The 14,667-nt window shown below is 37.3% G+C and overlaps 2 protein-coding genes across 3 annotated transcripts in view; one reads left to right on the plus strand and one right to left on the minus strand.

The window, feature by feature from the left end:
* Window positions 1-6,909, minus strand: part of LOC107082570 — a 31,322-nt gene extending 24,413 nt beyond the window's left edge. Inside the window, exons 1-2 of one of the 2 annotated variants that reach the window (XM_015371328.1) lie at window positions 6,720-6,909; window positions 2,490-2,611 (exon numbers count right to left, since the gene is read on the minus strand). Coding sequence is in view for 1 of the 2 variants with exons in the window: in XM_015371327.1 (XP_015226813.1) it covers window positions 6,720-6,795 (76 nt within the window). In the remaining variant the exon portion in view is untranslated. The remainder of the gene's footprint in view (window positions 1-2,489; window positions 2,612-6,719) is intronic. The other variant, XM_015371327.1, reaches the window with a different exon arrangement.
* A 4,282-nt stretch (window positions 6,910-11,191) lies between these two features.
* LOC107082567 (endonuclease domain-containing 1 protein-like) lies at window positions 11,192-12,481 on the plus strand. Its single transcript, XM_015371322.1, has 2 exons — window positions 11,192-11,545; window positions 11,660-12,481. The coding sequence occupies exons 1-2, from the start codon at window positions 11,252-11,254 to the stop codon at window positions 12,266-12,268; spliced, it is 903 nt and encodes a 300-aa protein (XP_015226808.1). The 5' UTR covers window positions 11,192-11,251; the 3' UTR covers window positions 12,269-12,481.
* Window positions 12,482-14,667: the final 2,186 nt, after the last annotated feature.

The following is a 14,667-nucleotide window of genomic DNA, read 5'->3' on the forward strand; positions in this document are numbered from 1 at the left end:
GTTTACTGTTTCCTTCAGTTTAATTTTCCTGTGTTTGCATTTTAAGTAAATTATTATTGTTTGAATGATATAAGTAACACCCAGGATGAGGATGTCTCAATCCAAAGAGCACAGTGCCAATTTGGTGATAAGCAGTTGCACCCCCCTCCCCGGGGTTATTTATAACATGTATAAAAAACAGCCGTGCAGCGTTTCACCACTTCCCTCATGGCGCGTTTTATTGTACTACATGTTTTTGCTCCAAAGGTTTGTTTGTGGTGTGACTGATGCAGCTGCTGCACTGTGTTAACCTTTCTGTGAGTGATGAATGAAATTAAGTAAGCAGAAGCACAACCAGTTGCTAGAGCAACTAAAGTGAGACGCTTCTTTCTTCCGGTGCTTCTAGCTTTTTTTGGCTTGATTGCTCGATTTAGATGCACGTTTAAAAAGAAAGGAAAAAAAAAAAAACACAAAGTGGGCCAGTATTTGCATGCAGTGCTATTTTGTGAACATGTAGTAGAATCACACTACAAGTGCTTAATTGTATGTGTTCCTCTGTGGTCAGCAGCTGCTATAAAGCTTTCTAAAAATGAACTTTTAGAAATGTTCCATATTTATATTTACACATAGTGGAGCATAAATATCAATATCACTCTAAAAAGTGTTAAAATGCATTCAGCCACTCTGATTCAATGCTTTGTAGAATCGCCTTTTTACTGCATCTACAGCTGCAAGTCTTTTTAGCTGTTTGCACCAGATTTGCTCATCTAGACACTGAGCTTTCTTCTAGTCTTCCTCAGCTACATTTTGAACAACTAAAACACATAGATAAGCCTGAATCTAAGCAGTTTCTTTGCATCTTTGGCTAAATGCTTAGGATTGAATTTGGTTGTTTAATATTCCTGTATTCAGTGGTTCAAATGGCCTGATGATGCTATAGCAGTGAGAACAGTGTGTTCATGGTGAGATGCAATATTTTGCATGTCGGTTGAGGCGGACAGCCGTGTCTTTGTACGTTTGGAGTTATACCATCCTCTTTTCATTTGCCCAATGAAGGATTTAACTGCCCTGTGAGGTGTTCAAACCTTTTATCGTGGCAGAACCATGGTGTGGAGATCATTTTCTACTCCATGTTCACACTTTCTCAAAGTATTTACTAGGCTCCCATTACTGAAAATTGTGATAATGCTTGCGTTTAATCTACAGTTTCTGTACAATTTTTATCGTTACACATTGTCATTCCTTTCCAAATTCTCAGTCATACTGCTCATGGTTACCATGGTTAAATCGGAGGGTAAGCCAAATTCTGCTTAGCTATAATCTAAGCCTGTTTTCTGAAGCAACATTGTCCCATTATGTACTATGATTTCAGCATCCTGGCTGTTTAAACAATACATCTAAATTAGGGATTAAAGGCTTTTAGAATCCATCCAACTGAACAAATATATCAAAGATACAGTATACTGAAATTGGCCTCTGCTATTGTGATATTACCTATGCTGACACTGTTAGGGTGATTACAGCTGTATTCTGGGGCTCAAACGTTATACTGTAATTCAGTTATAATCGGTTGGATCTTTAAATTATGATGTTACTTGTGATGTCAGTTAATTACACAGAATGTTATTTAGATGTATTTATAGAATTATTAAAACTGCCCTGGTCAATCCGAAAAAACAAAAAAAAATTAGGTTGTATACTTTCTGTGTTTCCTGATAAAAACAAAAACAATTCTAAATGCAGCTTTACAGCATTATTGGATTGGAAAATCAGCTGCACGACTTTTGGGACCAGCTCATTGGTACTCTAAAGGAAGGGCGATTAACATAAATGGCCAGCTGTCCCAGTCACAAAGGAGGTTACTGTGAGCTTCATGCCTTCCATTTTACTTTGCAAACTGTGTCTGACTGTGCATACAGTTTTGCTGCACCTTCAGACAAAGACTCGCAGTAGCTTTGCCTGAGACCCGGAGCTGCTTGCCTGCACCGACTGCAGATAGACCATCTGTCGGCAGGCCCTCCCTGTCATTGCACGCTGGAACACACACTTTTGTTTTGCTCTACTGTCCATGGAGCTGTCAGTCAGCAACCGCAGCCTAAACTCGACTCCACACACCAGCGACTCTGTGCGTCCAGTATTAAAGCCATATGCGTGGGGTTAATTTAAGACATCTGGAATCCAGCCTTCAGGCCAAATGATCTCATGTGCAAAATGGGTTAAGTTGCTGTTGGGTAAACTCTTTCCTTCAGAGTGAGGCAACCTTTAGGGAAGAATGTGCAACACAAACAGTTTTAACATGTGGGAGTGCACTGCAGAAACACCTTTGTTTAAAACATGGGCACTACTTTGTTTTCATAGTTGTACTCACTTTATGCTTCACTACATGTTTCCTCCCTCCCATGTCGTCACTAGACACTAGCCGACCGCATTGTTCCTGTTTGCAGGAGCAGCGCTTGTAGTCTAGCATGTATTCAAACTAAACATTTGGTGCTTGTGTCAGCTAATCCTACCTTGACCAATGAGAGACAACGTAGAGGATGGCCTTTTCCGTTCCAAACTTCACGTTGCTGTCAGACAGGAATAGAAAGACTCTCGACTAGAGCAGTCTCAGATCCCTTTAAATAGCAACGAGCTGGCAAAGAAAAGCACACAAACACACATAGTAAAGAGCTTTAGGAAATACCATAGCCAGTTGGTGCACAGATGTTTCAAATCAAAGGGAGTCCCTTGAATGTACCTGTAGGGCTGAGCCTTTATTATTTTTATCTAGATATTTGGTAACACATGTGTATTTTAATATATATCACCACTTCAAACAAAGAAAGATAATATGAATGACCTCCAGAGAGCCTCCAGGCATTTTTACAATGCCGCTTTCCTCCTTAAGGTTATGCATTTCTGCTCTCTTCTTGTTTCAACAAGGCTTCCTCTTTTATCTTGATACCTAATACCCCCAGCCTCTTGCTTTCTCTTTCTGGCAATGTGAACAGCTCTGCCTGTGTCTCCGCCCTCCCTTCTCTCGGCACGCTGTGCCCTGGTATCCCTGGCAACCGATGATATCATTTAGTCCAGAGCTGGGAGGAAGGCCTCCAGCAAGGAGGGGAGTGTTTGCATTGGTGTGCGATTTCTGACACAGAAAGGAGAGCTTGCTGGTGATGGGAGATAGAAAACGTCTGGGAGATGATCAAAGTTTGCTTTCTTTTGAATCATATTTATTTGGCAGTACCAGTAAGGCATGGGCTGGTATGGAAATGTTATAGTAAGATTAGTTTTTCATTAGGAGAACACAACTTTATGCTATGTAATCAAGTAAAAGTAAAACAAACAGCAACCATAAAAGAGAAGCAAACTGTTTTCATATAGAACCATCCCCGGCGCTGGTAGAATGGCCTATTATTTTGATACCCTTTGTAGTTAGGGATGCACTAAATCAGCTTTTCTAGCTAATAACAATTTTGGGTTTTCTTTAGTGTAAAGATTTTGACCATCTTCCCTTTTGTTCTTGCCACCCAGTTTTCTAACAAGTTTCTAAAAAGCAGGAAATAAAGGATACCATGAAAATCAAGCTCTATCGTACTTTTGAAGTAAATATGCCTTTGTAATGAGTTCCCATTCTGAGTAGTGTGTGATTACAGAGGTTAGCGCGCCGGGATTTACTGCATCCTACTTCATTATTACTAGGCATGTTACTTTTCAGGGATGTCACAGTTTCATTATACTTTAGTTTTAATACTATGGGATCAGTTGACTGTCTGGCCAAGAGGTCGGGTATTTAATAGCCTAATGAATCACACAGTAATCGATGCATAAATGTTCACTTTCATTTCCAGACATCCATCAGTTTGATGCGAGTAAAGAATCTAGATGATGTAGCATAAAATTAAGTATTCATACTGATGGGTCCGTGATATTTCAGTTGGAAACATATTGTCTGAATGTAATGTATACATAACATGGTGAGGTACAATGCTCGTAGATGAACTGTGCAGCACATTCAAAATATTGGCAGGCTAGGTTAAAGAGTGATTAATGTGTGGGTGATGCAGAGACAAGTCATGCAGGAGTGTTATTTTTAGGTCTGCCCCAATACAATATTATTATCAGATATCGGTCTGATACTAGACAAAAAAATAATATCAGATTATTGGGAATGGTTCGTTTTTACAATTTTGGTCAATATTACATGGGTCAGTGTTTTTCATACCTATTGTTATTGACTGTTGCTCTCTATTTTAGTAATATCATTTAATCAAGCCTTGTCTAAAATTCTGCAATAAAAGATAAGTAATCAAAGCATCATGCTTTGAGTGCTGATATCGTATCAGGTCAGTAACAGTAAATTCTCAAAGCTGCAAAATCAGAGATTAAAAAAAAAGGTGGATCGGGACACCCGTAGTTGTTTTATCATGTATTCAAAATTAAAAAAAGGCTGATGGGAAACAGTTTGATGGGGTATAAGGACTTTACAATATGGTGTTCTTTGATAGATGTGATCATTTTAAATTATTTTAAATTCTACAGAAAGTGAAGGAACCGCATGATCTATTTATCCATCAGTTTATAGGCTGTTGATCGATGCATTCAATGACTTCAGACATTGGGAGTTCTTAGTTTTGATGCATTTTCAAAAAGAATAATCTCTATTAAACTATGTTCTTTCCTTTCTGTTGTCATTTGAACTCTTGTTTATTACATATGCTATTTTTTTCATTACAGGTGCCTTACCTTAGGAAGTCTTTAAGTTTCACATTTCAATACCCAAACTATGTTTTTAGAAAAATGTAAACATTGTATGTATAACATAGTACAACCTAACTTTGTGAGTTAGATTGCTTGCTCTATTTTCATTTATTTATTTATTCTAATGTTCATTAACTACTGGCTCCACCTATCACCATTCACATGCTCATATGGAGAGATTGCTGAAAAGTCAATTACTAAGGATGCATGATTGGCGTAGAGCTGATGGATTTGATCATTTCTTTTTTGGGTATCCGAATTAGACCAATTTATAATTTTCTCTTGCGCTTTAAGATGGCAATGGTTGTTAGTTGGTACAGCATATACAAACTGAATGGAACTGAGTTAAATTTCCAAAGAACTGATTTGTTTTTCTTTTAAGCAAGGAGAAAGTTTAGACCATGTCTTTAGCCAGCGGACCAGCAGATCAACAACAAGAGGGGGAGGGGAAGCAGTCCAGAACTCCACTTAGCAGAAAACTTGGCTTACTCTAGGTCTTTCTTTAGGAACCCCATTTCATAACAGTCAAATGCAAAATAATTGCATTTTTGAAACTGCAACTTTTTAATAACACTAGTGTACATTTGACTCCAATTTCCCACGCTAACCTATCACTGATAGATGAAACAAAAATATTCTAAGAGTTGAGTTTATTTTTGCAGTATCGCATTAAAAAACACCATATTCATTAATATCTTAGCTGGCTGCAGCAAACCACTGCAGATGTGCATCTCTTGCAGTACGTGCATCAGCGTGTGTGTGTTTATGCAGGGGATCCTGCACCTATACCATAAAAGGGAAGGATAGCCTGCGACACACCACAGCTGCCTCTAGTGGTTTCTTAGCCAACACAAAGAGCAAAACTGCAAAGAGATGAGATCGAGCGGAAGCAACAAGGTATACAGACAGACTGGACAGTGTATAGAACCCCCCCACCCCCACCCCCCTCCAACCAGTCTGCCCCAGCTGACTGCATGCACGATAGTAGTATTAATCAGATGCAGACCTGAACCGGTTTCAAACACTCACATTGACAGTTTACAGTAAGGGCCGAATATCAATCACATATCTAAAAATAACATCTCTGCCTGCACCCCCCCGGCTTTATTCCCCATTTTCCCTTTTCTAGTTAACAGCAGCTTCTGTCAGCGGGGGTGCTGGAATGTACCAAAGCAAGGTCAGCAACAACAGAGAGGGGTGTGTGTTTTTTTTTCAAAGAATAATAAAAAAATGTCTAGCTTTTTGAGGAAAGAAGACTATAAAACACACTGGCAGGTGTGAGGAAGACTGTGCATGCATGTGAGTGTTGGATGCACAGCTGGTCCGCATGGTAAATGGTAACCTAGAAATGGCTGCTCAGGTGGTTATCAAAGCCGGTAATCAATTAAAGGCATATACCGGTTAGAACATGTTGACAGTCACCTTATCTCTGAGTTTCTAAGTGGGCATCCCAAACATTTAAAGGTGACATTTGGGTCATCAATGTTATTAGAAAAATATTTACACATTAATCTAAATTAGGGCAAATTCTTGCAATCCTTCAACAGTAAACATAGAAACCAGAGCCCATATTCAACAGCTTAGTCCTCCTGTTTGCAAAAATAGAACCACAAGTCAGTGTAACCGCAAACAGTCTTCCTTTACTACATTCATCATTTCACATTCCTCTCTCTGTGCGGGTCTGCACGTGAGCATGTGTGCATGTATTTGTGTAAGTGTGCAACAATGTTTGTGTGTGTGTGTGTGTGTGTGTGTGAGCTTCATGCATGAATGTGCAGCAGTCTGCAGACGCACACTGCAGCACACTCACCGAGACACAAATCATTGATAGAGTAAAATATAAAAGCACACAGAAATCATCCAAGAACAATGAGGCAACAATAGAAAAACACACACAGAGAGGCACACACTTCTCCACTAACACACAATGCATGCAGTAGATTTCCATTCACAGCCCTAAAATAAGCACATCCAATTCCTCCTCTGCATTCCTCATTTACCTCTCCTTTTTTTTTTTTTTTCTTTTTGGTCTTTGGTCCAGGCAGCCCTTCTTCTCCCCTTTTTCCTCCCTTTCATTCACTCCTCGCCACCTTGTCTCACCCGATCCTCTCCTCTGTCTCCTTTCTTTCTCCCCTCGCCTCCTCTTCCTGTTTCCACTCCACTCTCTGATGCTGGGGCTCTCATAGCAGCACAGACTGATCCACGTGCACAGAGGGATGGTGGGGCGGGCCCAAGGGCTGCCAGTCAGTAGGGCCGGGGCCAGTTAACAGGCTGAGGGCCCTCTCATCTATCACAGGAGGAGGGGAAAGAAGCAGACAGAGAGAAATAAACAGGGGGGGTCTTTAATTCTCTTCCTGTGTGCCTACGTGCGTCTGTGTACAGTATGAATGTAGACATTCGGGAGCTGGATTGCAGCCAGTACAGTAGATTACATGTTGGAAATCTCTGTTATGTTTAGATCTGTCACAGATCTATTTAAATGTAACAACATTTTGTTTTTGTTTTATGATGATTAGTGTTAAAAAGTGAGACATTTCCAGTTTTCTTGCAGCAATTTTTTTTTCCCTCTGAACTTATTTAATATTTGAAAACTCCAAAAAATTGCATCATACATTTTATTTCAATGATGCAAACTTGGTGAAATCTGCGTCTATGTGCATGAGTGAAACAGTGCAAAATGGTGACAAGAGAGGCTGCCAGCTCAAATGTCAAGTGACAGGACAACCGGCGGAGGAGGGGCCTCGGCTCTCCCCTCTTAAGGGAGGGTCTAAAGTCTTTGTAGCACACAATACAAGATCAGCTCTAGCTTCTCTGCTCATTTCACTCTTCACTGGCTGATAGAAAGCAGACAGAACTCCTGGGACCCTGGGATCATAGTGAAAGTTGGAGAAAGATGGAGATCTTTCAAGGACCTGGTGAAATGATACAAGCATTCTGGGGATGTTCTTTTTTTTTTATGTTATCTTAGATTATTATTTATTTTTGTATCTGTGAAGTGCCATAGCAACAGCAACCGGATCTGACTGAACTCTTATTGGTTAGCCTTCAACAACATGTGGGCATTCACACCAATCAGCAAGCCTGAGCTACAGCCTCATAGGCCAGAGAACCTGCTAAATCGCACCCCCTGGTGGCTCAAAAGAGGCTTAGCATACACCATAATTCAGTTTTCAATAGAAGCATTAGTCCAGTTTTCTTTCTCTTTTGGATCTACTAAAGGATGTATTCCAGGTAGCTCTAATACAGCTGAGATTCAAGCAAATGCTATTTTACCAAACTCCAACTGTATACTGCAACATATACTTAGAAAAGTGGGTATTTAAATTAATCTGAATCAAAGATTATCACATTGTGCCTATGGCAAATGGTTAAAAATCTTCTCAACTTTATAACTGTTAGGTTTCAAAGATTTTTAAAAAAGCAAACACATCTAACCAAACTAAACATCATTCAACATACTTCTAAAAAAAAACTGACCAAACTCATTGGACAAAAACTGCATTTCCAACATCTTCTGTCAGGTTGTGAGTGACAATTTTGCCTTGGAATTAGTGGTTGGTTTTGTCAATAAAAGACACATTAAATGTGTAGTTATCTCATATGCATATGTATCCTTCATACTAAATGATATAAAATTCATATTTGGGCTGTTAATTGTTATCTTTGAGAAAGATGTGAAAAAATATTACCAATCAAAGCTGAAAATAATAAGCATTTAACGGCCATAGATTAATCTGTAAATATGCCAAAATGCTAAACAATAAAGTTAATAACTAAATAGATATATTAAATAAATAATGTTTAATCAATTGGTTAGGTTTTGCTAAATATTAATATTTTTTAGGATTTTAATAAAATATTTAATATAATGTATGTCTTTGTTCATGTAATTATCAAAAGCATTAATTATTTCTAAATGAACCCTGGTTGGATGGAAGAACTGAACTTTGCAGTGGTATGCAACAAACAAGAAGTATATACTGCCTTTATGTGGACAAAGTTAGGTACTGCATATTGATGTTATGGATACATAACAGTATGTAGAACTTGTTAAAGGTAGATGCCAACTAAACTGGATGGTAATCATCTTCTTATAGTCTCAAAATGTGGAACATATATTGCTAGTGGTACTAGGTCTGTCTTTATAGATGCAGCTGGAAGAAGCATACAGTACATATTAAGAATCTGCAATGTAAATGCAAACACGTGATCTGTAATGTAGAGCTAAACAGCACAAATGAAATACTTTTTAAACACTTTCTGCATTTCTGCTTCATCTGGATTTGGTCAAAAGAGAAGTGCATTGACTAAAATATGTTGAACTCCCGTTTCAAACAGAGGAGGATCATAGTGAACCTGTTGTGTTAAACACTTCTGCTGGGTTTACCTCCTTAACTACAAACTAGGATAACACTGTTTGCTTTAAACTAGATAAGACACTCATAACCCAACCTTCTTTAACTATTGTTTCAAAATGGTTATTAAGTTGATGGTTTTTGAAGAACTTGGTTATTACCGAAGTGTTAGTTACTTATTCTGCAATACGTAATATCTTATGTTTTAATGTTTCTTTTATAATTCATAAAGAACCTCAGTATCAAAAAGTAAGCTGGCTTAAATGCCTGTTGCTGGGCAGATGGACTAGTCAGGTGTTGGAGCAATTCCTCTCCTACATTATTAACCAATCCCATGTTGAAATCTTGAAAGTAATTTCATCATCTATTTAAAAATCCCGTTATTGACTCCTGTCTCCATTTTCACTCTTAAATTGACTGTATAGAGGTAACTAAAACTCACCAGCTGTTGCCTTTTTCTATTAAGAGCTGAGCAATAACAATAGGCTCAGTAGCTGTATCACATGCTCCCCCTCCCTGCGCCAAGGACCAACAGTGGGCAGCCCAACCGGATCTATACTTGGTCTGAATTTATAATTCTAATTGGTAGAAATGCTGACAGTTGAAAAATGTCTGTCCACATAACCGCATCAACAGCCCTGGCTGCAAAAGTTATGATTGTCATAACTCAAGATTAGATCAGAGAGGCAAGCTGCTCCTAACAACACTCAGTCACTCAAATAGACTTATTAAGGTAGTGAAAAATTGTAGCTGGAGCTAATCTGACAGTTAACATTTGCATAAAGCAGACTTTATCATAGTGCAGCGCTGCACAGCCACAGACACTCCAGTAACTGGAACTGGAGCACTTTTTATGTGCTTTACATTTCAGACCAATCGAGATAAATGTTCCACTGCAACTTTTATTTGCTAACTCCAGTAGAGTAGTTATGGCTATATTTTACCACTTAGCAGTCGCTTGAAGCTATCCAGCCCCTGAGATTGGGGCAAGAAATGTTGCTGGATTAAGCCCCCATTGGTGAATTAATCTAATAGCTAATAGAAGATAAAGCTGAGAAAAAACTGTATAGTTTTTGGTCTGTAGGATAAAGGAAGATGTCTTTAGATCAAGGTCTCTTTGAGGAGCTAGGAAAGAACAAAAAAGTTTAATATTATTTTCTTTGACAAATTATTTACTTTACTGAAAGTTAGACATATTTGCTTGTAATGAACTTTACACAATTTAGGATTATAAATAACTGTAGGTACAATTATACATTGAGTTGGACTAATATATTTTCAGTGTAACAAGAGAAAGGGACTTCTATACATCCTTTTACACACAATAGCTGTCACTTGGTAGTCAAACTTTCTTGCTGTATCTCTCTTTACTCATTAGCTTATGCACCATTCAGATAGATAGGCAGAGTAACTTGATCTTCATCACTTAGGGAGATTAGTTAGGTTTGCATTTTACTATTTTAAACAAAACACCAGACTAAACTGTGGCACAGTATGGTAACCTTGCAACAAGAGGGTCTAAGGTATAATCCTGTGCATTTAGTTTGCATGCATTCTTTTGGATAAGCAGGTTTCCTCCAAGAATTTGGCTTCATTAAGTTGCCTTTAGGCATGTGCATGCATGGTTGTTAAACTTCTGACAGAGTTGCATCCAGTCCTCGGTGAAGCCTGCCTTTTTATTATAGCCACTAGACAAGGAATAATCCTCCTCATTCTGCCGGGATCAAACAAATCAAACTTATTATAGAGGCAAATGGACGGACATAAAACTGACGTAATAATCGCAGAAGTTCTCTGCAGAACTCTTCTCTGTTGCTGGCCTCTTTAACCTAAGCATTTATGGAAACACATATGACTTGTCTCTATACCAGATGGTGATACGTATATGGAAAAACATCTAAGTTACAACCTCAAAGGCCAAGAAGAAACCTTACACTAGCAAAAAAAAAAAGCTTTTTTTTTTTTTTTTTTAACTATTATATTGTATTCATAGGTTTCCAACAGTTGGGTTAAGGGAGCAGTGACGAGTCCTTAACTCCCACAGAAAGTCAAGGCTTGCTCTTCTGCCACGCACGTCCAACTTTGCATATCAGCTGTGTCACATTTAAAACATAACGGCAAACCTCTGGTGTAGCACAAGGCTGAAGGGACGAGACTTCGAGGAGACAGGCTCAAACATGAGGATGTTAATTCCTTCAGTTCTTTTGCTTACAGCAAATTATCTTTCATTAGCAACCGTTGTCCTAGACTTTAATCATGTGGAGAGATGTAAGGACTCCCTATACATGGGGACACCACCACGAGGAATTGTAGACTTCAAGCTGAAGAAGATCTGCCAGCGCTATGCAGACAAACCTCGATATGTGACACTGTATGATCCTCAGAAACGGATTCCAGTTTACTCAGCTTACACCTTTAAGAAAACAGAGGGAGACAGACGTGTGGACTACCCTTGGATGTATGAACCTCAGGTCAGTACCTTTCACTAATTTCATTCCATGCTTCTTATCTAAGTTTTCATAAAGTTTTACAGTGAGATCCAAAATAATTTGATAGGAAAATAAGTTATTTTTGTGTTGTTCCAGTTGGCAGAAATTGATGGAAATGGGAACATGTTGCCTTTCCCCACTGGCTACCTCCACATGAAGTTTGAGGACAGCCAGGCAGTGCTAGATGACTACTCTGACGTTGTCCTCTATGAAAGAGGTCACTTAAATCCAGACCAACACCAGTCCACTCCACACGACCGCGCTGCCACCTACACACTGACCAATGTGGTGCCAGAGATCAGAGAGTTCAACATCGGACCATGGCGCGAATTCGAAGAGCGTATCAGAGTGCGCCTTAACAACTATTGCCGTGGCACTGCATACATCGTCACCGGGGTGACCACCAGAGGTAACATGATCCGTCGCAACAACCAGGATCGTGTAGCCATCCCAGAAGACATATGGTCCGCATACTGCTGCACTGAGTATGACCGCAACTCCCCTCATGATATGCGCGTCCTCTTCCCAGCCCACGCAGCCTTGGCCAAGAATGCCAAAGAAGGGAACAGTGTTCATGAGATGACGGTGCAGGAGCTGGAGATGTATCTGAAAAACCACATGGATGTTGACCAGAACCTCCAGATCTTCTATGATAACTGCATCTCTCCCTCACCTCTTCCTCTTTACCTTCAACACACTATCTGAGAGATTTCCAATTGGCCACTTATTAAAAAATATATATATTTAAAAAGTTATCACTATCATTAAGTTATCACTATCACTAAAGAGCTACATTATCTTTTGATTGCATGAAGATTTGAAGGTGAATTTGTTTTTCAACATCACTCTATTTTGTTTGAGACCAATGAGATGATAATGTTGTGTAGGAGGTGATGTGGATTAAGATAATAAACAATTTAAGAATCTACCAGGGTTTGTTGTGTTTGTGTATATAGGAAATTAATTATTTGATAAATAATAATTTAAACTTTCATTAAAACCAATCTCGTTACATCAGCATAAAAAAGGAAGTGTAACCTTTTTAACTCAAACAGAGGCAAGTTTATATGGAAGCCTGTTTCCACCACATAAAAGTAAAAAATGCCAAATAGAAAGTCATAATTACAACATTCAAAGTCAAATTATGAGATACAAAGTCATAATCATGAGATACAAAGTCATAATTACGAGATTGAAAGTAATAATTTCGACTTTCAAAGTCAGATTATGAGATACAAAGTCATAATTTTGAGATACAAATTCATGATTATGACTTTGTATCTCAGAATTATGACTCTGAAACTCAAAACTATGACTTTGAAAGCCAAAATAATTACTTTGTATCTCATAATTATGACTTTGAAAGACGAAATTATGACTTTGTATCTCATAATTATAACTTTGAAAGTCAAATTTTGACTTTGTATCTCATAATTAGAAATAGAAAGTCATAATTACGACATCAAAATTAAAATTATGAGATACAAAGTCATAATTATGAGATACGAAGTCATAATCTTGAGTTTCAAAGTCATAATTCTGAGATACAAAGTCATAATCATGAATTTGTATCTCAAAATTATGACTTTAAAAGTCGAAATTATAACTTTGTATCTCATAATTATGACTTTGAAAGACAAATTATGACTTTATATATCAGAATTATAACTTTGTATCTCATAATTATGACTTTAAGAGTCGAAATTATGATTTTGTATCTCTTAATTATGACTTTGTATCTCATAATTATGACTTTGAAAGTCAAATTATGACTTTATATATCAGAATTATAACTTTGTATCTCATAATTATGACTTTGAAAGTCAAATTATGACTTTATATATCAGAATTATAACTTTGTATCTCATAATTATGACTTTGAGAGTCGAAATTATGATTTTGTATCTCTTAATTATGACTTTGTATCTCATAATTATGACTTTGAAAGTCAAATTATGACTTTATATATTAGAATTATGACTTTCAAAGTCAAATTATGACTTTGTATCTCATAAATATGACTTTGAGAGTCGAAATTATGATTGTATATCTCATAATTATGACTTTATATCTCATAATTATGACTTTAAAAGTCAAATTATGACTTTTTATATCATAAATATGACTTCCAAAGTCAAATTATGACTTTATCAGAATTATGACTTTCAAAGTCAAATTATGAATTTGTATCTCATAATTATGACTTTGAGAGTCGAAATTATGATTTTTTATTTCATAATTATGACTTCGTATCTCATAGTTATGACTTTCAAAGTCAAATTATGACTTTATATATTAGAATTATGACTTTCAAAGTCAAATTATGATTTTGTATCTCATAATTATGACTTTCTTTGCCATTTTTATTTTACTTTCATGTGGCAGAAATGGGCTTCCATAAGTATCTGCTACCTTATTCTGTAAATCTTTAGAAGGGGCAAAAATAGCTTTTTATAAATATATACTTATTTTATGAATCCATAATTAGCTTTAGTGAATTTCAAGCATTAAACGATTTTTAACTGCAATTAAAATTACAAAGTCAACCTGACAAAATTAGCTATATGTTACTTACCAACTGAAACTCTCATCCTGATACATGAAAGACATTTTATGTCTACATTTGCAAGAGAGGCTCGCCTCCCTTTTAGTTGTGGGGTTTTTCCACTACTTTTCTTGTCACACTGCCATCTAGTGTTGGAGCAACAGAAGTGTTTGTGCTCATGTTGTATGCTGAAGTAAAATGGATTTTGCCCAACAGCTGAACAAACACAGATCAGAGGATGGGCACTCTCCTGACACAGAGTATGCCAAGATATTTTGGAGTCTGAAATGAAAGTCATTTGGATGTGATTGGATGGAATAAAAGTCAGACGTTGGTTCGTGTAAATGTTAGTTTGGAGGCCTCAGCAGCTTAGAGAAAACATTTTTTCCTCTCAAGATGAAAGGAAAATTAAGACATACGAATTTTAGAAAAAGAAAATGTACAAATTTTTGGTTCTGAACATGAATGTATATGTTCATTAAGAAAGAAAATATAGATAGATAGATAGATAGATAGATAGATAGATAGATAGATAGATAGATAGATAGATAGATAGATA

The sequence above is a fragment of the Cyprinodon variegatus genome, unplaced genomic scaffold (assembly GCF_000732505.1).
Source record: "Cyprinodon variegatus isolate N-32 unplaced genomic scaffold, C_variegatus-1.0 Scaffold56, whole genome shotgun sequence".
Taxonomy (NCBI): Eukaryota; Metazoa; Chordata; class Actinopteri; order Cyprinodontiformes; family Cyprinodontidae; genus Cyprinodon; species Cyprinodon variegatus.

Bases quoted from the DNA above. Each gene is read 5' to 3' on its own strand.
- LOC107082567 (XM_015371322.1), top strand. From the start codon at position 11,252: ATGAGGATGTTAATTCCTTCAGTTCTTTTGCTTACAGCAAATTATCTT. The intron at 11,546-11,659 runs GTCAGTACCTTT...GTGTTGTTCCAG, and splicing joins CTTGGATGTATGAACCTCAG to TTGGCAGAAATTGATGGAAA.